Source organism: Poecilia reticulata, chromosome 13, assembly GCF_904066995.2.
Source record: "Poecilia reticulata chromosome 13, P_reticulata-male-v2, whole genome shotgun sequence".
In the NCBI taxonomy this organism is placed as follows: domain Eukaryota; kingdom Metazoa; phylum Chordata; class Actinopteri; order Cyprinodontiformes; family Poeciliidae; genus Poecilia; species Poecilia reticulata.
Genome location: NC_088842.1, coordinates 23,753,799 through 23,780,804, shown reverse-complemented (window position 1 = coordinate 23,780,804; position 27,006 = coordinate 23,753,799). Strand labels below are relative to the sequence as shown.

The 27,006-nt window shown below is 39.7% G+C and overlaps 2 protein-coding genes across 2 annotated transcripts in view; one reads left to right on the top strand and one right to left on the bottom strand.

The window, feature by feature from the left end:
• Positions 1–27,006, top strand: part of LOC103474876 (uncharacterized) — a 264,378-nt gene that overhangs the window by 120,704 nt on the left and 116,668 nt on the right. The gene's annotated exons all lie outside the window — the stretch shown is intronic.
• On the bottom strand, positions 144–26,892 carry smtnl (smoothelin, like). The gene is made up of 10 exons (XM_008426152.2): positions 26,750–26,892; positions 25,591–26,507; positions 8,832–8,913; positions 7,546–7,785; positions 7,393–7,455; positions 6,742–6,802; positions 6,524–6,664; positions 6,329–6,440; positions 5,661–5,812; positions 144–598 (listed from the first exon to the last, which is right to left on the bottom strand). Exons 2-10 carry the CDS (start codon positions 26,224–26,226, stop codon positions 472–474), a joined length of 1,614 nt encoding a protein of 537 aa, XP_008424374.2. The 5' UTR covers positions 26,227–26,507; positions 26,750–26,892; the 3' UTR covers positions 144–471.

Genomic DNA, 27,006 nt, shown 5'->3' with positions numbered 1-27,006 from the left:
ATCAGGATGGAAATATCACTCAGCAGCTCATCACATGTATTCTTGGTTAACATTGTGTCAGACGATAAAGCAGCAGGTCTGAGCATCGCAGACACCTGGTGATTTTAGTCATTTTATAAGACAAAGCATATTTCTGCTGACGAAAAAAAAAAAAATCACTTTCAACATCCACAGGCATGCAAACAAACACACCCACACACTAAGTCAATAAAAAAAACCTAACAACTGAAAATCAGCGCTGACATCTGTGTGCAGGTTCATCTTTGTTGTTGCTGATCATATCCAGCAACAATAAATCTCTCAAATGTGTACCAAGAGTCCAGCCTTTACAGTCAGTTTGTGCCGAAGAGGGAACAGTACAACAGTTCACCACTAGAGGGCGATCCAGCCTTTCCAATATGGCGTCGGGAAACGCTGAACTCTGTGTTTCATGGCTGATGCCAAGCCAAGTGGTTAAAAAAATCCCAAGTTTCACTCGAACTTGCGCAGGTGGTTGTAGAGCGACTGGACGTAAGTGAAGACACACATGGGGTCTGGCTTGCGACCCATGATCATCATGTCCTCCACCTCTATCAGCCGGTCACAGCCCGCCTTGGTTCTGAGGATGGGGACAGATGAAGACGAGTCATAACAGAGGAATAGATAGGAAACTAAAATGCAACCAAGAGTCTGACTTTGCTTTGCTGACTTTGTTTCTACTAATTTTGCACACCTGGAGACCAGAGTGTACTATTATTGATTATTAATGTTATTTTTAAAACAGCTCTTTCTGGATAAATATATGCTTTTTTTCAGGACTGAATTGGATTCTGAATCTGCACTTTAACAGGGCCATATGAACACCTGAATATGATCCAAACCAGTAGTTCCTGCTGTATGTTTTGGTCGGTTTTCCTGTTGGAAGGCAAACCTCTCACTGAAATCTCTTTCAGGATTTTCTTGTATTTGGCTGAAACCATCTTCCCATCATGGGAGTAATGAGTTCACGATGAGGTGGCTTGCAATCTCTCTAGCACACATGGTTTTGCATGAGGAGCATACATTTTGGGCTCTTCTGACCAGAACACCTTCTTTCTCGTGTTTGTTGTGGTTTGTGGTCAACCTTAAACAGGGCTCATTATAGCTTTCCTTTCAATAATGACTTTCTTTTCTTCTCTTCCCTTTTCTCTTCTTTTTGTTTTTCTCCTCCATAGAGGCCTGTTTTGTAGAAGAAATAAGTAATATGTGTCCTTTTGACAGATTCTCCCAGCTGAGCTGTGGATCTCCGTCACTCCTCCAGAGTCTCTGATTAATTAATGCTCTCCTGACATCAGTTTAGCTGAATTACTATGTCTCTGCAGGTGTTTCAGACGACGTATTGAATAATACTCTGTGAAATGTTCAAAACTTGTTATTCTGTTTCTAACATAACCCTGCTGTGCTCTTTGGTCTAGACCAGGGATCTGCAACATGCAGCTTCAAAGCCACAAGTGGTTCTTTGGATCCTCCACAATGGCTCTTGATAACTTTGTCTAAAAATTAAAAAGCGCCATCTAATACCAGATATAATAACAAACATGGGTTTTGAAAGTTTTTTTTAAAAATCGTATTCCTGCAATATTTACATTAAATTTCCACAAAGAAAGACTCTAAAAGTACTAGTAATTTGCTTAAATCACATTTTCTTGTCATCAAGGCTACGTTCACACTGCAGCCTGAAGTGACCCAATTCAGATTTCTTGCCAAATCTGATTTTTTTTGGCATATACATAGTTCAGACTGTCATGAAAAGATCAGATACAAGTCACATTAAGTCAAAAAAATAGGAATTGGGTCAACTCAGGCTATAGTGTGAATGCAGTGTAAAGGCCAACTGAGTGCAGTTACTTTTGCTTAATGCCGTTAAAATTCTGTACTTTTGTTTTGGTAACAGTAGCTATGGCAACAGAGCACAGTTCTACCTGAGAAAGTTAACAGTGAATGTAGGTTAACAGCAAGGCTGAAAAACGGATAACAGACATCTTAAGATAGCTTCAGTGAAACGGGGAACAATGTCAGTAACGGAGATTTAAGCTTTTTTTTTTTTTTTTTTTTTTTATAGAATTTATTCATTTCATTTAAAACAAAACAGATGCTACACATACAAAAAAAAGAATATACAAAACACAAATAAAATGAAAGGTAGCAGAAGAAGAATAAAATTCTTATTTATATCTGCCCCTTTTTTCCAAAATAAACAAATTCAAACAATGATAGTTTTCAATTAATAAAACATAACAAAAAAGAAACATCAACTCCTTCTTGTGCAACAATTGTTATGATTGCACATTATACAATTGTATATGTCTTCAACAACTTAACTTTTATCATTCTCTTAAATATATCTATCGAGCCAGCATTTTTATAATCACTTTCCAGATTATTCCACAATCTTATACCTTGTACTGATGTACAACGGTCCTTCAAATTTGTTCGAATCTTGGGCTTTACAAACATTTCTATACCCTTAAGATTGTAATTACTTACTCTCTTAACGAAGTATAATTGCATATTAAGAGGTAATAAGCTTTTATGAGCTTTATACATAACCTGCAAAACATTGTAATCAACCAACTCATAAAATTTCAATAGTTTCAATTGACAAAATAAAGCATTTGATGGGTGATTATAATGTTTTCTGGTGATACATCTTATTGCTCGTTTCTGTAAAATATAAATGGGATTTGTAATTGTTTTACATGCTTTCCCCCAGACTTCAATACAGTAAGTCAGGTGTGGAGCAATTATTGCATTATATAACATAAATAAAGCTTTGTCATGAAATAAATCCCTTACTTTGTACAATACAGCTATGGATTTGGCTATTTTTGTTTTTAAGTAATTTACATGGGGTTTCCATGTCAGCTTTTCATCAATGATAACACCCAAGAACTTAACCTCATTGACCCTACAGAGCTCAACATCATCGACTTCAAAAGGAAGATCGATAGCTTTATTTCTTTTACTAAATATCATATAATTCGTCTTATTCAAATTTAATGATAATTTATTTAGTTTAAACCAAGTTTGTATCTTAATAAATTCTGTTTGTATCATCTCCATCATTTGTACTATGTCTTTTCCTAAACAAAAAAGGTAGTGTCATCTGCAAATAACACACATTTAAGAAGCCCTGACACATTTACCAAATCATTCAAATACAAAAGAAACAACTTTGGCCCAAGTACAGAACCCTGAGGAACCCCACATGTAATGTTGCAGAGTTCAGATCTTGCATCATTCACCTGCACAAACTGCTTCCTATTTTCCAGATAACTAGATACCCACTGTAAGGCTGTACCTCTTATGCCATATCTATTTAACTTTTCCAAAAGAATGATGTGGTCAATGGTGTCAAAGGCCTTCTTCAAATCAACAAAAACACTAAGACAATACTGTTTTTGATCAACAGCTTCTGTTATTTGTTCAATCAAGTCCATGATAGCCATTGATGTAGAATTTCCAGACTTAAACCCATATTGACTGCTACTTAATATATTATGTTTATCAATAAATAAATTTAATCTATTTACAAATAACTTTTCCAAAATCTTTGAGAACTGTGGTAACAAAGAAATTGGCCGATAATTTGCAAACAAATTTTTTTCTCCATTTTTGTAGATAGGGATTACCTTGGCTATCTTCATATCACCATTTGAATGGTGAAACGGTTGTAATTTTTATTTTTCTTGTTTAACTCTTACGGTGTTTGATGAGATACAAGCATGACAATAATAATCGTTATGCCATCAGTTCCAGCCTTCTCAATTGACTGAAGATAAACTAAGATGTCTTTTATCCGTTTTTCAGCCTTGCTGGTAACCTTTTACATTCACTGCTGTTAACTTTCTCAGGTAGAACTGCGCTCTGTTACCATAGCTACCGTTACCAAAATAAAAGTACAGAACTGTAATGGCACTAAACAAAACTAACTGCAGTCAGTTTTCCTTGACACTGTGCTTTTTTTTTTTTTTTTATAATTTCCCATCACACAGAATAAAAATGTATCCTGTGTTGCTGAATTGTATGTTTATTTTTATTTAAAATCATAAAAATAGAAATAAAATGGTGGTTCTCTAAAAAAACATGACCACAAATTTCCAAGAGTAGAGATTGACCTAAAATTATAAGTTGCCTTTTTATTATTATTATTATTTATTTATTTATTTTTTCTTCAAAACGTTGTGGCTCGAAACAAGTTTTATTTGGCTGGTCTGGGAGTAAAACTTGCTTTTGAGGTTGTAAAAGCTGCAGACCCTGGTCTAGAAGCTGGCTATGCTTTTCAAATTCACTTCACAACTTCTTTATATTGGCCCACCACGTGTAATCTCAATAAAGCACATTAAAGTTCGAGGCTACAACACAACAGAACAGGGAAATGTTTTATAAATTCAGCAGCAGTCGAAGAATAAATAATTCCCAGTAGTGATACTGGTGCCTCTAAGCCCTGATCTATATGTCTGATTGTGCTGCAGGGTCTACAGCTTGCAGCATGTTTGTGTGCTGCCACAATAGGCAGGGATTTAAGATGTCATGGAGTCAGACAGAAGGAATGCACACCTTTTGCCAGATATAAGAAGAAAAAATGATATCAAACACAAAGAAGACACTTTTATGCCGCCATCAAGATGTAAAATAAATAAATAAAACTGAAATTGTTCTACTCTGATGTTTAGATTTGATAGCATTTTATAATTTTACAGCAAAATGGAGATGTCTTTGTTCTTTGAATGTTTTTTTTAAGACTGATTGCATGACATGCATAATAATTGCTGCTCCAAACTAAATATCCTGCAGGGAGTAATTTTGAGAGTAAAGTTAGAACTCTACATCTAATGCAGAATGTCATAAACAGCTTTACCCGTTTCAATATTTAATAACCAGTTTTTGCTCCCTGTTAATCTGGGTAGGGTTGTTTGACCCGGTGTAAAGTCACACTTTTTCTCAGTTCTCGGCTTTCTCGAGAACTGAAACACAACAACTTGAGAAAAAAAAAACCCGTCTGGGTTTAAATCACTTCATTACAGAGAGTCTGCCTCTACTGGCTGTGCTTGGACTGTTTTCAGGAACAATAGAGATGTAAATGGCAGTATAAAAACGTGGGAAGCAGTGAATTTTGCATAGTAAGGTCTGCTTTAAGGCTTGTTTCATATTTAATTATGTGAAGACAATAACCCTAAGAAACACAAATTGTTCCAAAGTGCAGGTCAAACCGTGTCTGGCTTTAGTAGGGTACTCCTGCTTTCATCTAGGTATTTATGCAAGTTTTTATTTTGTCCTTAAATGGAAATTTATAGAGTTGAAATGTCAGCAGTTTCTATATTAATCAGTGACTGTAAAGCTGTGATGCCGCACAAACTCCTCGTACTTCAAAGCAAGCGCCATGAAAAGTGAGGGCAGTATTCTAACAATATTAATTTATCTCTGAGGATTCAGTGTTCAGATTAAAGTGAAATCTGTACATCTTTACTCAAACTTAATGAAATTCTTCATCCTCTGCTTCTAAACCTAGGCCCCCATCAAACCCATCCGTCTTTTTTTTTTGTCCGCAGTGACGGAAAACAGAAGCAAGTACACTAACTGTATATTTGAATACATCTATTTCCTGTCAGGCTAAACAAGCATTTTAGTTTCATACTCACTCTGCGGTTCCAAAGGCCAGCTCAAAGTTGTGTTTGCGATTGACCGGTGATAAAGCGTTGTAGTCGAACTCGGTGGGAAAGAAGGAGTGGACGAGGGCGCAGAAAGCCATTCCATCGCTCCAACTGGACGAGAAGTTCTGGATGTCGATATTCTGCGGAGAAACAAACAGGAAGAAGACGGAGATTTAAGCATGACAGAGAAACACTCAAATATTTAAAAGTAAAATTATCCAGCTTGTAAAACTAGCAGGCAGCCAGTTGTAGCTTCATAAAGCCCGTCTCATCGCTCACTGTCTCGCCCATAATGATGATGGGTTAAACAGACGTTCCTCTCCCTCACTGCTCTCAGATGCTTTCAAGAGTTTGAAATCGTTCCATGCAAAGGCTGCACTTTATTCGTCTGGAGTTTGGCTTAAATCAAAGCGCAAGATGTCGAGTAATCAAACCGGCATCTCTCAGCGGCGGCTAAATCTCTGTGAGAGCCGGGGCTTTGCCACACTTCTGTGACCAAAAGCAAAACCACATGGAGGAGCTGGCATGAGGTCCGACTCGAAGAGCCCAGAAATGAATCAGGACATAAAATAAATTACTGGATTCTAAGCATTTTAAATCTAACCTCAAATCTCTACAGAAGATCCCACACCATCACAAAAGCTAAGATGTTTCACCTGGTATCCTATGGTCTTGGAACGACACCATTCAAGGAGAATCTGCTTGATGCTGCTGGCGGTCGACACACCAAAACTCTGAGAGCGCTTGAGCCCCGCTGGTTTAGGACGACTGTGCGCAAGAGACACAAAAAAAGTGATGTCCAAGTGCAAAAGTTTCAAAGACAAACCATCACAGATCTGCTTTGCACTCACCTGTGACTGACTTCAGAGTCTAATCTCTCAAATATAGATCTCCGAGCCTGAGCGCCGATGCTACGGGGGAGAGTCTGTGATCTCACCAGCTCCCGCCTCCTCTCTCCTACCTGACTGCAGTTGTTGTTTTTGTCTTCGTCTCTGCAAGATGCATTGAAGTCACATCAAGTAACGCAGTCGTCATTTGTCCTCAGAGGTTTTGCTTCACCACAACTCACCTGTCATTGTGCTGCAGCCCGGAGTAGGTCACAGACTTAGAAGGAGCCGAGTTTGTCTTGTCTGGTGAAGAGATCCATCAAACAGAAAATCAGCTCAGGTGCTTTTTAGTGCATGGTATAGGTGCAGAATGTAACTCTTCTAAAAATATATGTTTATAACTGTCACCATGTTGTTAAATTATAATGTGAGACAGATAATCTGTGAAAAGATCGAACTCCTCCATCTCCTCCCTTCTGCTATTACCGTCTGAAGAAATGCACCAGTCAGAAACAACCAATCAGAACCAGGAGGAAGGTCTTACGCTGTCAATCAACCTAGTGAAGGCACTGCTAAATGTGCTAGTGATGGAGAAACAACACACTGCTACCGGAAAACAATTTATCTGTCATCATCAGTAATCATGCTAACTAGCCTTAGCATTCATGACGGACTTTGCTGAAAGAAGAAACTGTGTAGTAGCAGAGAGCAAGAGGAGGAATGGGGATGATTGACAGCGCTAAGACCCGCCTCCTGGCTCTGATTGGCTGCTTCTACTTAGCACTGGGAGAAGGTAGAGGAGCTCGATTCAATCACATACAATAGAGACAAATGAACAAATATGTAAGAAGATATATTTTCATAAACGTTTATAAACACTGTTAACCACTCACCCTGGTGATGTGGAGATCCTAGAGTTCGGACAGGTGTGGGGGTCCACGTCTTGGCAATCGGTGCTGGCAACAGGGAGGCCAAAGTAGCTTTGGGTCAGAAGATTTTTCAACAGGATATTCAAAGCATGTTTAGTCAATCATAATCTCACACACCTGGTTGAAGAGCAGAACTCTCTGCCGGCTGTGGACGAGAGACGCTGGGTGAAGCCTCGGAGGACGGGAAGGACATGGAACCGACAGGGCTGCTGGGAGAATTGGTGGAAGCCTTGATTTCAGCTGTCTTGGTTGTGGCTGTGATGGGAAGGTGGGGCATCCGCAACGTGACGGGCGCCGCGTGTTCAAGAGGGCCGTCTACGGGCGGGGAGACCTTTCCCTGCACCAACACCGAATGCTCTGTTGGAAAAAGATAACGGATAAAACTGAGTCAGTGATTAGACTCAAAGCTCACTAAATCATCAAATACTGATGATTTAACCTGTTATGCACACTAGGGGAAACAAAAAATATATTTACTCAGTAAGTTTTCTTTAGAGGGGCAGTGTTATGTATTTTATAGCACAATCAAGTTACGATGTTACCTTCAGTTGTTAGAAAAATGCTACCACAACAAAATGATCAGTTCTTTGATTTTACATTGTTCTTTTATTCTATAAATTACTGACATGTCTCTAAAAATCCAAGCAAAGTTTTTTTATTTATTTGCAGAAAATGAGAAATGGTCAAAACAACAAAAAAGATGCAGTGCTTTCAGACTTCAAATAAAGGAAAGAAAACAAGTTTATGTTTGTTTAGAAACAATAATACCAATGTTTTAACTCAGGAAGAGTTCAGAAATCAATGTTTGCTGTAATAACCAGGACGTTTTCAATGCGGTCCAGTGCTGTGAACGATTAATTTTTTCCAGACTTGTATATCAAACATAACGTAAAGGAAGGTTGACCTCACAATTTAATGCATGTAAATTGGGTTCTGTCTCTTTAAGAAGTTCTTGCTCGTTCCGACACCCCACCTTCACCACTTCATCACAGCAATGCTCCTCCTTGATGCCGTTTACAGCTGTAGGAGTTTTGAACTGAAATTCCGTTGACTCAAAGTTCCTCTCAAAGCATCAAAAACAAACTCCAGGTATATTTTTGACACGATGTAAAGCGCAAACAATGACTACATCCTCATACGGTCCAGCTCAGCAGGGTTAGGGGTCATTAATGTCCAACTATAGAAGTACTTCATAACAGATTGAAGGTGATGACATCTTTACATCTCCTCAGAATAAAGAAGAACAGGTAGAAGCAGCAAACCAACTCAAACACATAAATAATCCAGAATAATTACCTCACTGGATACATTTTACAACTGTGAGGACAGAAGAAACCCTCCTTCATCTGTCATGTGGACCAAGCAGTTCCTTAATGTTACGTCCCTGTTGGACATTTAATCACCTGATGCGTTAGCATGTCCATTCTCCTGTCCAGCGTGTGCAGGCACCGGGTCGACTTCTATTGGCTCTTCCCGCTCGATGCTCTGAAACACACATGGAGTTATGATTAGGAACACACAAGCAGCCTTTCATTGATTTAAATGGGATATGAAGTCATGTTTGACCCTCGGTGATCGGGGGTGGAGCCGTTTTTCCGCAGCGGGGAGCAACAAGCTGGAACACAAAGTTGGAAAGCCACTAACTCCAGAGCCAAAACACTTAATCCTACATCGACCACAAGGAACGACGTTGTGTTTACAGCACTCACAGCTAAATTAGGCACTGGATCAGCGTTGGATCAGACAGAACAGAAGAAACGAATAAAGCGGCATTTCTCGGGATATCAAAGAGGGTGTTTTACAGGAAAGCTCCATGGTGTTCTGTTGTGCTTCAACCTCCACCTCTCCAGATAAGACCCGAGAAGATTAAAGTCAGGCAATACAGTCTCTGATGTCCTGCTGGGAGACCAACATTTTATAGCAATAATTAAGTTTGGATTTTACTTCTTTCCTCTTTCTACTCAAAACGTTTGGCTAAGAAACAGCTATCACAATCCAGAGGAGACGCTTCAGTCTCAAAACACGTTACACACACAGAGCTGCTGATTCACAGATGGATGAGCCGTCACTTTCCATGCAGTCCTGTCACAGATACACAGAGCTTAGAGTGTTGATAACCAGCCCATCTAGGACAGAACAGCACCACTGAGGTCAAGAGTGCGCTGGTGATAGCAGCGCACGTTTCTTTAAGCTCAGCTCCAAAACAGAAACCACTTAGGCCAGCTCTTCCTTCTGCAACCAGAAGGAAGAGCTTCTGGCAGCAGAAGCTCTTCAGCCAGAGAAGCTGGTTTCTTGAGAATTATCATGGAAATTCACACAGAATCAACAAATCCCTGCACTTTATTTGCACTAATAATTGGGAGTTTATTGCAGATTTTTCTCACAATTTGTCAAAAACTTACTTACTTGTACCAAACTGCCTCAGCCTTAACTGATGGCAGATTATAGTCCATGATCTACACAGCAAGTAATAAAATTGCTCAATAATAATATTTAATTTTAAGAATTAATTGATATTTTAAGAGTTTGTGAACAGGTTTTATCAATACGTTCTGGCACAACCGGCCCTTTAAGAGCGTAACAAAACAAAAATGAGTTTGACGTCACTGAACAGCTCAGCACTAAAATATATTAAAGCTCTACTGTTGTTGTACCAACCTTCCAGACCTCTCAGGTCTTCTTGACCTTCTTGACCAGGTCTGAGCACCAACTGCTCAGGCATGTAAAGTTAAAGACTAAAAGTCAGACCTACATTTGGGGCCAATTTAATACTTTCAGACCTAACTATTCATCATGAAAATAAAATGACAACAGCAGCTCCTCTGCCCACATGGAAAAATTTAATATTCGGCTCATGGTGTGAGAAACTTGAGGAAATTGCTCCTAGTGTAAATGTGCGTCTCTTTGGTTTATCTCATCATGCAGGAATGCTGGTAGGTCATGAGTGTTAAAATAACGCAAGAAGAGACGCTGTGTGTGGTTCTGTGCGCGTACGCTCGTGGTGAGAGGTTTCATAAAGTGCAGTGAGCCCACTTAATGAGGGGAAAGGAGCACATTTCTGCAGCCTATACTGGATATGCAAAGGAAAAGTGCAGCAGAGTCATTTTATGCTGCAAGATTGGAAATAATCTAAAGGGGCAGAGAGCTGGAATGGCGAGGTGGAAACAGCTGGCTGTCCAGGGAGACAAATTGTTGCGTGGCTTTGGGACTGGGAGCTCCCTTAGCCGAAACACTCAGATGCCAGCCGTTGTTTTTGGTTCAGAGGGAGGAAACATGATAGCCGACACTCTAAGGTTCTGTAAACTCTCTGGTATCTCAAGGTCCAGCTTGCTGGCAGAACACACTGACTTTTGCTTTGTTCCTCATACAACAACTCCAGTTCGGTCAAGGCTGAGCAGAAGGTGAAGGACATCCAGCGCTCATTATGAAAGCAGTCGTTTAAAAGTGCGTGACACATTAGCAGAATTACTTTAAATAAAGCTGGTCTACTTTGAAACATCTGAAGAAATATTTTTTTAATGGTTCCTGGTTTTATTAATCAACTGAATGTCTGCTTAGTGTATTTTAAACCTTAACGGTCTGAACCATTTCTTAGTAATGATTGGACACCAGCTGTGTGAACTAGGGCTGAAACGATTCCTCGAGTGATTTGAGTACCTCGATTATTAAAATTCCTCGAGGAAAATTGACCTGCCTCGAAGCTTCGTTAATTTATGTTTTATCATTTAGCGCACCGTGTTTCAGCCGGAACATTATTTGCGTTGAGCGGAGCTCTGACTTCCGCCTCTGAGTTGTTGACGGAAGCTACGTGTTAGCGGCATAACGTCCAATCTTCAAGTTCGGCCCGCGGGGATTTTACTGATTGGTGATAATTCCGGGTTTTCATCGTTTTTGTGGGACCAATAAACATCCTTAAAATGACCGGCGCGATGCCGGGAGTTTGGCAGCCTTTCTGCTCCGGAGCTGCTGGTTGAACGGCGGGAAGAAGCTGAGGAGGATTTATACAGGTGAGCGGAGAGACTGAACACGGCGGGCGGCTGAGGGTTGATGCTTACAGGGTAAGAGCAGCTTTACGGACGAACCGCACAATAAACTTATATCATCCCCGGTCTGAACAAACGGGAGGCGGAACATGGCTGGTAGATGAGTTTCTGAACGGAGGAGCCGTAAATATCCCGTGTTGCTCCCCCGGTCTACAAAAAAGTAACTGGTAGGGAAACTCAAATGTGGAAAAAATAGACTGATGTTGATGTCCGATAGTAACACTGGTGTTATGGAAGATTTACCAATATTTTATTTCATAATTGTTTTTATCCGATTACTCGATTAATCGTAAGAAAAATCTATAGATTACTCGATTACTAAAATAATCGTTTACAACAGCCCTAGTGTGAACGTCAATCTACATTCAGGTGGGAATTATGAAAGGGAATCTACCTCATTTTCTTCCAACCATGAAGGCCAGGAAATACTCAAAGAGATGCTCTTAAAGGTCGATGCTGAGGTTAGCAGCTGCGTCACATTTTTACAGTGAAAATGTGACATATAACCTGTGCAGACACTGAAACCCAAGATAAATATGCAGCTGCTTCACACTAGGGTTGATTGCGAAGAGGGAAAATAGATATTTAAGATGTGCGTTTCAGACATTATTTGTATAATTTTAATGAGAATCTATATAATCTAATCCATGTTATAATTTTTCATCGCAAATTTTACTTTTAAGAATTTATCCCAGATAAAAACACTCAAACTTACAGAATTGGGCTTTAAAGTTTATCATATTATGTCGTATAATTACCAACACTTTTAAGGATCTAAAAAGTTTTGCATTTCTGTATGTAATGTGTTCTCAGTATAAATGCAGCTGTCCAGCGAAGGCCTCAAAAGTTAGTTAGAAGACATTGGTGAACAATCATGAAGACCAAGTCGGACAAAATAATATCTGTGAGCCGTGAGATCCAGTAGAAAAGTAAATATATCTTTGCTTTACCTGATTCTATTGCAACTTCAAATTTAATTTAGATTTTTTTTACTTTCCTCTTAGTAAGGAGGAAATGGGATGCAGTGTGGCAAGATGGTACAGATATAGGAAACACATGATGGACTCAGGAAAACATTTTTTTAGTTCATTTTCATCCTAATCTTAATTTTGTTATTTTTAAAGGTGGACCTAACATTATCAAGGTGCAGAGGGAATACTCCACCCGCCTAGTCTGACCTTATAAAAGTGTACATGACAGACTGTCGCCCCATTTCTGTAATATGTAGAATATAAACCCACATATGCAAAGTTCACCTTCTATTACAGACTCATACCTGTTTTAGAGACGCACAAGAAAAAGATCCCTGTTTCTGTATTTGCAAAGCAACAAATCAACTACCATCTGAATTTGCGTCACTCGTGTATTAATAGGAAATTGTAGAACATGCAAACACAATACAGACAGAGACAGAAAGTGGGTGTAAAGAAAAGCCCAGCATATAAGAACAGGAACAGGAAAAGATAGAAGGGGAAAGAAGGAAGCTCAATTATGCAAAAATGGAAAATTAAAAACATGGTGTATTATGATGCTCGAAGCTATTTGATATCAGGGGTTATTAAAGTTTCTTATACAATTATTCAAATACTGTCGTCTACTACTGGTCTGTCTTTTGTGTTGTGCTGTTATTACGTTGCTCTGATTTCCATTATTTTGTATTTTATGGTTCTCTGTCTAATATTTATGTACCCATAACAACCCTGGACGTCACTAGAAACCAAAGCCAAATATAAAGAACAAAGCTTCAAGTAAATGGTTGTAAAAATCTCTTGTGTAGATTCTTTACGTCGAGATAGACGGAAATATTTCAAGCCTTTATTTACTTAAATCGAAAATTATTCTAAAGTAAAATAAATAGTAACTTGAGATTGTGAGTAAAATGATAGAGAATTATGTGTTTCTTTAACTAGCAATTTTTTCTTGTGAAATTATTATTTGACTTAAATTAAGTTAAAACTCACAATTCAAGATGAATGACATTAAAAGAAAAAACGATGTTTAGACAACTTCTCTCTTCATGAACTTTAATTTCTGAGTTAAAACCAAAACAATTTTCTTGTTGACTTGAATTGCATCTTGAAGGTAGCAGGTGGACTTTCATTTTCAAGTTAAACCAAAGGTTTTACAGTGTACTATGCATCCCGGCTACTGTGAAGCTATGAGAGGAAACCTTTGGTGACCAAGGCCCGGTGTGGCATAGTTTCCTGTCGGGGAGGTGGAATCCTCTCAGAGGAAGAGAAACTCATTAAAACCACCTGTTCCTCAAGAACATTCACGCAGCCTGCAATTTGTCTCCAGGAATGATCTCAGGGAATCCCGTTCTGGGTCAGGAGTGGAAAGAAACAATTACAATCTTTGAAGTGAGCAAATATAAAACGGTAATTGCAGGTGAGAGTCACTGTACAGAGAACATCGTGCCTTATAAACTTATAAACAAGTTATGACTTCAGACATTTTTTTGGAAATTACCACTTAAAAAGAAGTGGTGAAAGCCGGATTCCTATTTTTTTTTTTTTTCTTTTAGTTTGGACATAAACCAACAACGTCTCGGTTCTCACTGGAAAATGAATATTAAAAAAAACAACAACAAAGAAAAAGGCTGTAGGAGAACTCTGTGCTACATGCACAGCCGGCCAAGTACTTTAATAAATGTATTTCAGATTTACAGGGCAGTTCAACCTCTCTAGAGCTTAAGTGGTAAAATATATTGGCTAACACTTCATAAAATGCCATGCTGTACATCCACTCCCAATCTGTTGTTGATTTAGTCTGATTTATTTTATTTTTGGGACGCTTGAAGAAAAATAAGGCTTAGATAAATTTGTCTTTATGTCAGAAGGGGGGAAAAAGACAAATTTTCTCTCTACATGTATTTGCAATAAGCAGAAACTCCATTTGTCAGCAACAAGGTAACTTATATTTCTGTTGTGCTGATGGGACGTTTTAAGATATTTAACTCTACTGTTAAATCAGAAATGATTCCACCTATAATTCTTAATAAAATTCAAATACATGGCATTTTGTTCCTGGATGTTATTCTTTGCAGTGCTTATTCTCTAAAATCCGCTATTTTAGTAAAGTACACTTCTTTACTAATTAAAGAAGTTAATTCTTTACTTCTTTACAAATTAAAGAAGTAAATCAGTGCAATTAAAACCAAAATATTTTACCAAATTTGCTAAGCTACACCAAAAAATCGATTTTTTTTATTTTTATTTTTTCTGCATGGTTGTCCGTGCTACTAAGCAGATCTTAAATGTGACTGCAGTCAGACTTTTGTGTGAACGGTTCATCAACCCAAAGAAATCTGCATGTGCAGAAGATTCTTATCATTAAGTATTGATAATTGTTGATGATAATTATTGATTTGTTTTTTGTTTTATCCGCAATGTTTTTATTTTTAAATACGGTGGAAAAACTTTAAACTGCTGCTGCACATGTTACTGAGCAGGCTGTTGCTAGGGAACCGAAATGTGAGTGAGTTGCTAGGTAGCCAAAGAGCGAGTGAGTTAGTTGATGCCACCAACTTTGCTTAGCTCTCTGAGAGGCTGAGTAGCTAAAGCTTTTTCTCTGCCTACATCTCCCAGAATGAAAACTTTATATATTGAATATTCTATCAGATGTATTATCTATTGATATTGATCACGTGTCTATCAGAATATTCATAGATTTTTTGTCCAGCTCTATGTAAATGTAGTTGTTATGTCACTGCCATCTTTTTGTATGTAAAGTCAAAAACCTTCCTCCCAACCACCAACTTTTTCACAATGTGCACCCACCTCCCACAACACATTTTCCCCAAAGTACCCTCTGGGCATGACTCCAAAACACTGCAGCTGGAGAACAAGGAAATGAAATCCAAGAGTTCCCAGGGTGGATTATCTGACGTTGTCAAGGAGGCGACCTTAAAATCTATCATCTCCTCAAACTGAGTGCCAGTAAGTCTCCCTGGTCCTGCAGGGGCAGCGAGGTTGCGCTGTCCCACTGGTTGGTCACTTATTATTAACCTGTTTCCACAGAGATGATGACGGGAACATGGCCTATTGTCTGGAAGTCATTAAGAGAGCCAGGGGTAGCCAGGGAGTGGTTGCATACCTCTGTTAAACCCCCAACATGTACACACAAACCCTGGTTACAACGGTGCTCCACTTAAACTTCTACTCATCTTTTTCATGTCATTACACATCCATTTTAAAATCTAATAATGTGCCTTACTGGAAAAGGTATTTTTAAAAAAAAGTCCCTGATAAGCAGCTTGAGCTGCCAAACCAAACAGGCCAAGAAGAGTCGCGAGATAACTTAATAGTACGCGGTGAAGTGATGCACATTCAGATCAGGTTGGGATCACAGACGGGCTCACATTGTTTGCGTAAGTCTCCATTATGAGTCATAAAACTGAATTTTCTGCCTCAGTCGTGACTGTAATGACAACCACCAAACAGATAGATTCCAGGAATTGGTCTCAGAGCTTTTCCTGCTCTGAGGGGGACCAGCGCTGGGGGAGGGGGCTTGGAAGTGAGTCCTGGGCCACAGAGCGTACGGAGGAATGGAGGTCAGATTAGGATTTGTTTGTCATAGTTATCAGAAACAGACGGAAAACTTTCAGATACCTTTTTCATGGAAATAAGCCCCACTGTACCCACCTGCATCTACTTTCCTTCACTTTATCTCCTAGGAAAGTTTTACTTCATCTAGCTTTTACATCCCCCACTTTTTTATGAGCACATCTTTTGCAGAACAGATAACCCAGATAACTACAAGGAAGTGCTTTTGGTTTTCAGTAGTGCTGAGACTTTAATTAATTAGATCAATTAAAAAATGTTAATTAAAAAAATTAATCGCGAGCCGGAACCTTGGTTGCTCGTTTCTGGTATGCCCATAAATATGAAGCACAAGCGACATCTGCAAACACAGCAATGGATGATAAAGCCACTTCTCTTAGTCCACCTCAGTCTCATTTTTGCTTCAAAAGACAATCTGATGAGACGTTGGAAAACACTTGTGTGGAAGTTGTGCAAAAATGAGCTTATCACCAAAAATACCATCACAGTGCAAAACATGTTGCAGCAAGCACCGATGTCCCCAATACTAATGTCAGCGTTCAGTCCACATTCTGAACAAGTATTTGTCAAAGGAAGTTACATGAGAGATGAGGTTTTCCTGAAACAATTCAAAGATGAAGGATTATAACAGCACTTTACACTAATGTGATGGTTGAATAACCTGAATAACAGATTAAAAACAATTATCTTTGGTGTTTTGCTGCTATATCATTCAATACTTTTTCAATTCAAAATGGTTTTTGAATTGAAAATGTGTATTTTGTTTGTTGATATATGAATTTTGATTTAAAAAAAACATATCTAGTTTATTTGCCTAGAAAGTAAAGTTTGTTTCGGAGAAGAACAAATGCACAATTGAGCAATTGATGTGGATCAAAAATGTTAATTCTCAAATACAAATGTGAAAGCCAAGCGGACCGAATCCCGCTCCAAAAGCAGGAAGCAGAATGTTGCACATGAGGTTCTGGGTAAATAAAAACAAAAACAAATGAAGAAATGACTCATGGCTCAAAGACAAAAGAGGAATCATACAACTGCTTAAACGGCCACAGGTTTTTCAAAGGCCTTGGTTCATTTCACACAACACAATGTGAAAGCAAACCACACCAGCTGGAAATGAAACAAATGTTGCCATTTTGCTCTCCAATCGAACCAAATCCACTGGACTGTCATGTGTGAGAACAACCTAAAAAGCTCTGAACAAACGAGTAAGCGGAGTAATTCAGTTTGGATAATGATCACAAGACTGAATTTCTCCAAAAGCACAATCTATTCATCATCCTGATATCATAACCCGACTAATCTAAAACAGCAAAGAGGAAAAAGTGCTGCAGCGGCCTGGTGTTCACATGAGCACATGTAAAGGTTAAGGCAGAGATAACATCAGGTTCGCGTTGAGTAATGTTTCTGGAAGGTGGAAGTGACGGCTGAGCTCTAGTTGCTGAGACAAACGTTAACATTTATGCTGACTGTGCAATCTGGGAGCTTAAAACTCAAATAAACTTCTAACATCACCATGAGATTACTCTAAGATCCTTTTGTGAGTATGTGTAATGTTTCTTGCAGAGATTAGACAAAGCTTGAGAAAACAGTCAGCTTCAGGCTTTCAGGAGAGGTAGTGAAAGTGCAGATGTTCATCAGAATTAGAACCACATTTCCTATAAATCTGGCTGCTTGCTGCTCGAGTCTTTTGAAAATGCCTTTGCCTTTCATTCCTTCCTCTGTCTGCCACCCCCAATAATAGCCTTCACTGAATTTTGTAGCTGACGGCTGACAGAGAGAAGGCCACAAAGTGTGCCTGGTGATGATTTGCCTGTGTTTAATTTGCTGCTTTTGTGCTGCAGAGTGAAAGCTTGTTTGACTTTATAGCCTTTAGCATCTACAAATGTTCCTAAACTCTTCTGAAGAGCCCCCGATGTATGACGTGAGAGGCCCACTGAGCCATAAATCAAGACTCTCAGTGTTGATGTTGAGCGCAAGTCGGCCCTCTGACCTGCCACATCTAATCTGCTCTGTACATCTGCTAATTAACACAAGCAGCAGCGTCGGAATGTGCTCAGTGCACTGCAGTCTTTATTTGTAAAGGTGTGGTTGCAGAAAATATTTGAACTGGAAGAAGGATGAAACTTATGCACCTTCCCGAGATCTTCTGCAGTAAGGCAAAAGTATTCATACCCCTTAAGCATTTTGTTTGCTTTGATCTTCGATGTATTTTCTGAGGATTATATCCAATGAAACAACACAATGTTGTGCAAAGAAGAAACATGATAAATGGCTTTAAGGGGGGAGTGTCATGTATTTCCCAGTAACAGTTCGATTTTATAGCACAATTAAGTAGCTATGTTGTAACAAAACTGTGTTATTATAAAAACGCAGCTTGTATCAAACATGATTTCAAAGAAATCTGACTTCAGAATCTGATGTCCTGAAACTGGGTATCTGTCTCTTTAAGAAGCTCCTGCTCTTTCCGACGCTCTGCCTTCAGGATTCGGAAAAGAAATCAAATAAAGTATTTCGACAACAAATTATTAAGAAACCTATCAGAAAACTCTCTTTTATGTAATAATATATATTTCTATGTAATAAAATAAAAGTTTTTTTTGTAAATGTTTTTGTCAAAAAAGCCACATTTTGTTGATCATGATTGATTTATAAAAGCAAAAAAAATGGATAAAACATTAAAGGGGGCGGTAAATTTGTTTAGGTCGTGGCAGATGGTGGCTTGTACTGAGCCAGAAGGGAAGTTTTTCCTCTCCACTGTCGTTGCATGCATGCTCGGTATGAGGAATTACGTTGTGTTGTTGACTTTACAGTAAGTGATTTACTGCCACTTCGTCACACCATGAGTCAATGACTTGTTGAAAGTCATTGACTTGATGCAAGTCATTGACTTCTGGTATTTGTGGGTTTCCATAAATAGAAAAAAATGTAACTAATTTGAATAATTAACCGAGCTTGCTCTCTTGTTTGACAACTTGGATCAGTTGGAATGCATGTGGCTGAACTGAAGCTACGTTTTGCAAGTTGAATTGAGAAGAAACTGGTTATGAATTGGCGCTGCACAAATCAACTGAACTGAAGCAAAAGAATCAATGAAAGACGAATTGATTTAATGAGACAAGGAAGAGCTGCAGGAGGAGGAGGCAGACAAACACGCTCCACACTGAGGCGTCTGAGCTGAATGAGAGGAAACAGCTGATTGACAGGTTCGTCATGTACTGAGGAATGGGCCGAGCTTGGCTGTGGGACAACCCGAATAAAACAACTGAATACAGATTATCTTCTCTTTTTTTAATGCCAAGGTAAGGAGCTTTTGCTTCCAGAAGATATTTGTTGATGTGAGATAAGGATTGTAGTCGAGAACAGGAATGTAAGGAGTGACGAGGAGGAGGGTCCATGTTGTAATCCCTCCACACGCCACATACTCTCAATGAAGCACGAGAACGCACACAATGGTCCGCTGGGCCAGCTGCACTGGCAACAGTGGAGTTGTCTGCAGAAATGTTTTACGTGTGCTGCAGATTGTGAAGCGTGGAACAGGTTCAGAAACAGAAACAGCGGAAGAGGACGCTGGGGGACAGGTTTTAGATCTTTGTCCTCGTTCTGACCTCAGCTAATTCTTGCTCCAGAAAACCATCAGAGAACGCTAAAGCTGCTTCCCGTCAGAACTCCAGACCTTCCAGATGGAAGCGCACAAATACAATCACAATCTCAACAGATGGCTGGGTTTTCATGCAACAATTTTTATGTGAATTCTGCTGTAGAGAATCAGAAACATGCAGCAAACTGTGAAAAAGTTTCACAAAAACCTGTTGGAGGAAACAGTAAATAGCATGCCGTATATCCTGGGCTTCATAGGAAAGGCTTCATTTATCGTAGAAAGCGATCAGCAGTCACACGGCTGCATGGCGCAGGTGTGCGGTACTGAAAGGAGCTGGAACCGCGCCTGTGTGTGTGTGTGTGTGTGGCTTTTTACGATGACTTGGCAAGTCACCATGACGCTGTACGGTAACAGCTGGAGAGCAGGCTGCAGGACAGACACGCCTCTGCACATCTCCAACTTCCAGCTTTTTACTGTATCTATTAGGAAAAAGGTCTCCATGTTATGTCAACAGACCTGTTTGAACAGCGAGCTGAACTTTATGAACTGGATCTACCTCATCTCTCGCTGGCAGGCAGACGAGGACGTGGCGCAGAGAGCCAGGCGTAATTAGGGTTTTAAACACAAAGGTACTAATTTTACAAAAAAAGAGATTAAGCATGACAGTGAAGTAGTACTGGCTGACCTTTGTCCGCAGATGTAATGCAGCAGAATACATCTGAAGTGTGATGTTGTGTGTTGTGCTAAGTTGACAACACGGGATCTCCCACAACAGAGAAACACAGAAACAAAGGTGGCCTTGTGTCGATTTGGCTCCCATCACCTGATTTCACAGAAGATAACATTCCTCGGCGCTATCTGCCGCATACTTTGGAAATTACAGAGACAAGAGGGAGCATCCATTTGCAAATGATTTTTGTGTGTGTTACTTGTATATTTTGAATACAAGTTTGTGTCGTACTGTAGTGTGAATGCAGAATGAGTTAAAGGAGCTACAACTGTATGTTGAAGTGCCTTGACCTTTTTTAGAGCGACACTAGGTGTGGGCATTTATTGTATCGTTTATCGTTCATCATAATACATTTCATAGCATGGTAAGAATTTTATCGTCACAATAAATTCAAATTAATGATGCTTAACTCTCCTAAAACTGTCCGTTTTGTCGGGATTGTTAGTTGTACAATTTTCTCCGCTGTTTCTTCAATGTCCTAAAGAAACATCTTAAATAGGTATGTTTTTAAAAAGCAGTATTTGTGTTTGTGAGGCTGTGACTGCTGTACAATACAATTACCTTAAAAGAAAAGTATCGTCACTTTTATTAACACAATATTGCCACAAAATATTGTGATGAAACTTTAAGTCCATATCACAAACACCTAAGTGATACAATTTGGCAAATAAAAATATGAGCCTCTTTTAATCTGAAACTCCTAAAGTAATTCAGTGCAACCACTTGCCTTTAGAGCCTAAGTGGTAAAATCTGTCTGTAATTTAATGTGAGTGTAAATCCAGCTGTTCTCTGAAGGCCTCAGAGTTTAGTTAGAGACGATTAGAGAACAAGCAGCATCAAGAAACACAGCTGAGAGGTCAGGGATGAAGGTGTGGTGGTTTTAAAACAACATAACAAGCTCTGAGTTCCTCACAAAGTTCTGTGTTAATCCATCATCAGGAAATAAACTGCAAACCTACCAAAACATGTCCATCTACCTGAACTGACAGGCCGAACAGGAAGAGTGTTATGGCAACAAATCCAGGTTCTGTGTCATTCGTCAAGCATTCTTGGGAAGGCAAAGTATGCATGCAAAATCATGGATTTAACTAAAAATACAAAAAATGAAGACCCAAAGTCTCTCATTACAATTCATTTTCCTTATTTCCAACAAACACACACAGTCGCAAACTCTTTTGCTCCGTGCTGCTGCAATCCTTCTGCAGTCTCTGTGTTTTTCTGACCTACATTCGACTCAACAGGAAGTAACACTTTCAAAATAAAACTGGAAATTCACAGCAAAGTTAACCTTAACTGATATTAATTGTACATCCTGAGCATGGCAACAAATCAAAGACAAAAAGGCATTACACAAAACATATAATGTGAATAATCTTTGTCTCATATCTTTCTCAGATAAGAGAAGGAGATAAGAGGCCCATGTTATCTCTAGACAATTATCAACTACACCTTGATGGTTTAGCATCACCCTGATCACATTATCCCCACTAACGAATATTGTGGTAGCAACATCATTCCAAGCTACACTATGAATGTTTTCCTTCAGCAGGGACAGAAAAGCCGGTCAGAGTTCATGGACAGATAAATAAAAGCCAATCCAAGAAGAAGAGCCTTGCAAAAGACTTGGCATTTAGACAGTGAACTTAAACTTACAGCCAATTGAATGTCGGAATGGTCAAGTCAAAGTCTAGAGCTTACGTTTATGAAAATGTTATTCAGGCTGATATATGACAAAACTACAAGAATTATTCTTTTAAAAAAGAAGAATAGACAGTTTACTGGGTTGACTCTAAATAATATGAAAATGCCTTTATTTTGTTTTTTTAACTGTATGGAAAAAAGGTGTTAAAACTACAGAAATAAGACATTTCCCAAAATAAAACTTACATTCATGTTCCCCTTTGCAAATCCGTAAAAGCCTAACAAATACCTTAAGCTCACTTGTCTGGCAATAGAATAACTATGAATAATCCAGCTGTTCCTCAGCTTGTATTTCGTCTAAATATTTAGAAACACTGAACATAGTTACCATTCTGTGATAAACAACTCATATATTTCTGATCAGAAGGAAAAACAGCCTGTTCATCATCAACTGATGAAGTAATGAAGAAACCAGGAGATTTTTTTTGGTTTGGTTTAAAGCAAATCAAGCCTAGGAAAATAATTTAAAACCAGAATAAAAGAAAAATAAATGATAGGACTTTGAGAGACTTTCAGACGAGTCTAATTCCAGAGCATCTCAGAACAACAGTAAAGCTGTTTCTGATAGTAACTCCAAACCACACAGCAATAAAGCTCTGACTGGAGCTTTTGGTCATCACTGATGTTGTGAAGAACTATGATGTAATGCAGACTTGGATCATAAAACCAACTTTTAGACTGTGCTAGAATCAAGAGAAAAATCAGCCAGAAGAAGAATTTGCTGGGTTTTAGTTTCATTCATCAGTTCTTAGAATGAATTAGTGGATTTAAGAACGATTCTCTGAAAACCAGAGAAATTTTAGTTTGAGGCTCCGCCGAACCCCTGAGACCGACTCACCGAACCCCTGGGGTTCGATCGAACCCAAGTTAAGAACCACTGGGGTAGACAAAACCTTCCACATCAATGCCGCTTGGCACACTGATTGAGGAGGCGTGGTTGAACAAATACCTAGCGGCAGAATCGTGTACTACGAAAACTGCGCGTGCAGCTGCGTCATTCTGGAAACTTTTGGGTAGCCCCTCGTATATATTAAACAGGACATAAACAAAATTTGACTTCACAATTTGATGCCTTGAAATTGGGTCTCTGTCTTTTTACGAAGCTTCTACTTTTTCTGACACTCCGTTTTCAGCATGCCATGACAGCAAGATGCATGTTGAATGGCGAGTTCAACAAACTCACACCTTTACCAGGTGTTCGCTAATTGCTGCTGCCGCCAGTCTTTAGGAGCTGAGAGGGTGAGGCACGGAGACACCAGTAGTAAGTATTAAGGCACCCTTGAATGGCCACCATAGAGATTCAGGGATTCCTCAAACATGCATGAAAGGATCAAGTCAACACCCCAGGTAGGTTTTTGATGAGGTAATAACATTATAACATGATGTAAAGCTCAAAAATTTAGATTTTGCATAATACCTCCCTTTAAAAAAAAACACTGGTTCAGGTAGGTCAAACCCAACAGTGACTAACCAGGGCCTGCATTTCACAACGTTGATTTCAGTTATTTGTTGCAGGTCTGAAAAACCCCTCAACCGCACTAACCTCACCTCCCAAAAGCCTGCTCGGCTCATATTACTGCACTTCATAAATCCTTAAGGATCCTGGCAGAACGCTATTGTGCAACCGCAGCGACACAGCCAGTGTCTCCTATGACACATCCACACAGCCACAACGCAAGAGGGCTTCAGTCAAACCACCAGCATGTGGTAAAGTTTCTCTTCACCACATGCTGAAGCATCCCTTTCTGCTTTTGCATCTTAACTTTCCATCTATTGTTACACAAAGTATTTGGCATTTAAATGTAAGGTAGAGGTTCAGAATAGTTACAGGCCAAAGGGGCATAGACTAAAAACATTTGCATGGACGAGGGTCTTTAAAAGTTGAAGTCTGAGCCGTTTGGGAGATGTAAAGCGATGACGGCACAGAATAATTCTGACATGGTGTCAAAGATGCTAGAATAGTTCTCAAAGATGAATGTATATTGGCTCAAGCTTACATGCACTAAACAGTATGTGTAGAGCAGCCTAGTCAACAGAAATATGAGAAGCTTAAAAGCAGTGAAAACAACAAAAAACTATACATTTATCTGCAAAATACAAACATTAAGAAGAAAAGCGCTAACCTATTTTGCTTCCTCTGGTAAAGTCACTTACAGAGTTATGTTGAGTTGTATGTTTTCATAAGCAACATACTTTAAATTTGGAGTGAGTAGAGAGAGGTAGGTAGCATGAATGTTATAATGGTGGTCCATAAAACACAGATGCAGACTGGGTGGTGGACGCTTAATTTACCCCACATTATAGCACAGCTTAAAGCCACAAGACATAAAAGAACTGAACTTTAACTATTGTAAGTACCTACTGAACTGAGGTTAAGTTATGCACACCATTAATGATAACAATTTTCAAGACCACATAGTTCCAGTTTCCATCAGTATTATTTAGAAGCAGAACCTGGAAGGCGGATGTTGCATCAATTAAAATTAATATTTAGCTTAGCGGAAACAAATAACGTCACTGATCAGCTGCTATTTTCCACTTCCAACAAACCGGAAAGACTACTCTAAGGCGCCAGCTACCAGATTGTTTTGTTCTCCTGTCAGCAGCACCTGATAATGGCTCAATCACAATGATGTTGCAGGGGTGCTGTGGTGGTGCAGGGGCAAAGCACAACCCATGTATTGAGGCCTTAGTCCTCATGCTGGTGGCTGCAGGCTCGATTCCCAGCCTGGCGAGGTTTGCCGCATGTCTTCCCCCTCTCTCTTAACCCTCCTTCCTGTCAAACTACTTTCAAATAAAGGTCACTAGAGCCAGAAAAAAACAATGATGCTGCAAATTAACTGTTAAATGACTGAAAGTCACTGATCAATGTATGGAACAGATGAGCTGAGGTATTTTTTTTTAAAACAGAAAGAAATGTCAGTGAAAGTGGTAGTATTTGAAAAGTTGCCTCTGTTATAGTTACATAATGTTAAAATGTTTTAAAGTGGAAGTATTATGTAAAATTTTGTTGTTCTTTAGCTTTATTTTTTATTGTGCTCTAATGTTATTCCCTCATCAATAACATGCCTGGATGCATGTTTTATTAAACACGCAGGTTTAATAAAACCTGCATGAACCAATTGAATTTCTCCTATGGCAGAAATTCAAGGGTGTCTAAATGCTTCCACAAAGCTCCTCCTTGGGGCTGCAGTCAATTAAAATGAGCTCAATAACTTCCATTTTAATGGAATCAAATGATTAATCGCTTTTGAAGGGCAAATTTGTTTACAAAAATATCAAAATACATTTTATTTCTGGAATCAGATAGTGACTTGCATCTCTGGTTTTATGGACCAAATTGCAAAGTCAAATTTATTTTTTAAAGTTACTTTTAATATATGCAGCATTTTTATAACTGAACACTTGATTGTGCTGTAAAATGACACAAAGTGGCTAGAAAATACATAGTATCTCCCACTTAAAGGGTCATACAACACAACCAACACAGGAAAAATGTAAAGAGTCTAACTTTGCAGTACTCACATTGGTCTTGCTGGAAACAGCAAAGGTAGCTCGGCTGGAGAAGCGTGTGATGGAGGGGCTGCTGCTCGTCCCTGGGCTCATCATCATGGAGGAGCCTCTGGAGCCAGCAGGAGGACTGCTGGAGCTTGTGGGGGAGGAGGTGAGGTTGGCACGGGTCGATGAAAGGCTTGACGGACTGCTGTAGGGCTGCATTTGGTTTTCCAAAGTGAAGTTCTGGGTGCTGGCTTGGCCTCTTCCGTAGATCACCTCCTTCACATCCTGATGGTTCTCCTGTATGTCGTGCAGCTCGTTCTTGTGATTGTGACTGTGGTTGTTGGTCGGTATGTTCCGCTCACACGTGAGGCCGTTCAGGAGCTCCACTTGCCTTGTGAGAGCTTCCAGCTGGATCCTGAGCTGACGGTTCTCCTGCTGGAGCTGAAGCACGGCCTGTCCAAGCGGACCGCTCAGGTTGGCAGTCTCGTCACAACGCCTCTCTATATCGAGCTTAAAGTTGTTGACCTCTGCATGGATCTCTCTGATCGCATCCTGCAAGGTATTCTCGTAACGAGTTAGAGCTGAACACACGGTTTCCCCCTCTGGAGAGGGAGAACGGTGGTGACATAAGTCATCCATCTGAGCCAGGGTTTGAGCCTCCATGAGCCCAGCTGCTGCCGCTGGTGACAGCTATGGAAAAAAGCCTCACCGTGTTTGAGTTAACGTCTGAGACTGAGCTTACTGGCCCCTGGAGACACTCCTTAGTCGAGGGAGTAGGGATTGATGCACAGCAGAGTTGAGAGGTGAAACCTAGAAGGATGGGGTGGGGTGGGCCAAAGGTCTGGACTGTGTTAAACCCACTCCTCCAGCTCTGTCCTGATATGAGGCTTCCTGACGTCTGTCTTCTTTCTCAAGCTCTGCTTTCCAAGAATCAACGTCTCATACTGCAAAAAGGAGACAAAAGATTAGAACATGCAACATTCATTCAGCTGTAAAACCCTTCGGCAAGTCCTCTAAAATCCCTAAATGTGATGTCAGTCTAAAACTTAAAGAAATACTGAATTCAGTTCAAAGACATTACAAGACAGCAAGAGAATCTCATTAAACATCTCATCAGGCAAGAGAGGTTTTCAATGCTGCAACAAAGCTCTGTGGTGAGGTCATGTTCAGCTGCAGGGAAGCCTACCCCAGCTCCGATCCGGAAGGTTTCTTTGAACAGCTGTGTGAATGTGTCCTGGAGTGTGTTCGCTGAGCTCTGCTGTGCTTTGCCGGCTCTCTCAGGTTGAGCACTCCTCTCTTCTGGCCCGGAGGAGGGAGGAGGAAGGGAGGTATCAGGGAAGAGGGCGTGTCAAAGTGGAGAGCCTCACAGGAAAGAGTAGTAAATGTGACGAGACGGGGGAGAAAGAACAACTTTCTCTCTCTGGTTATACTTGTCCCTTTCTA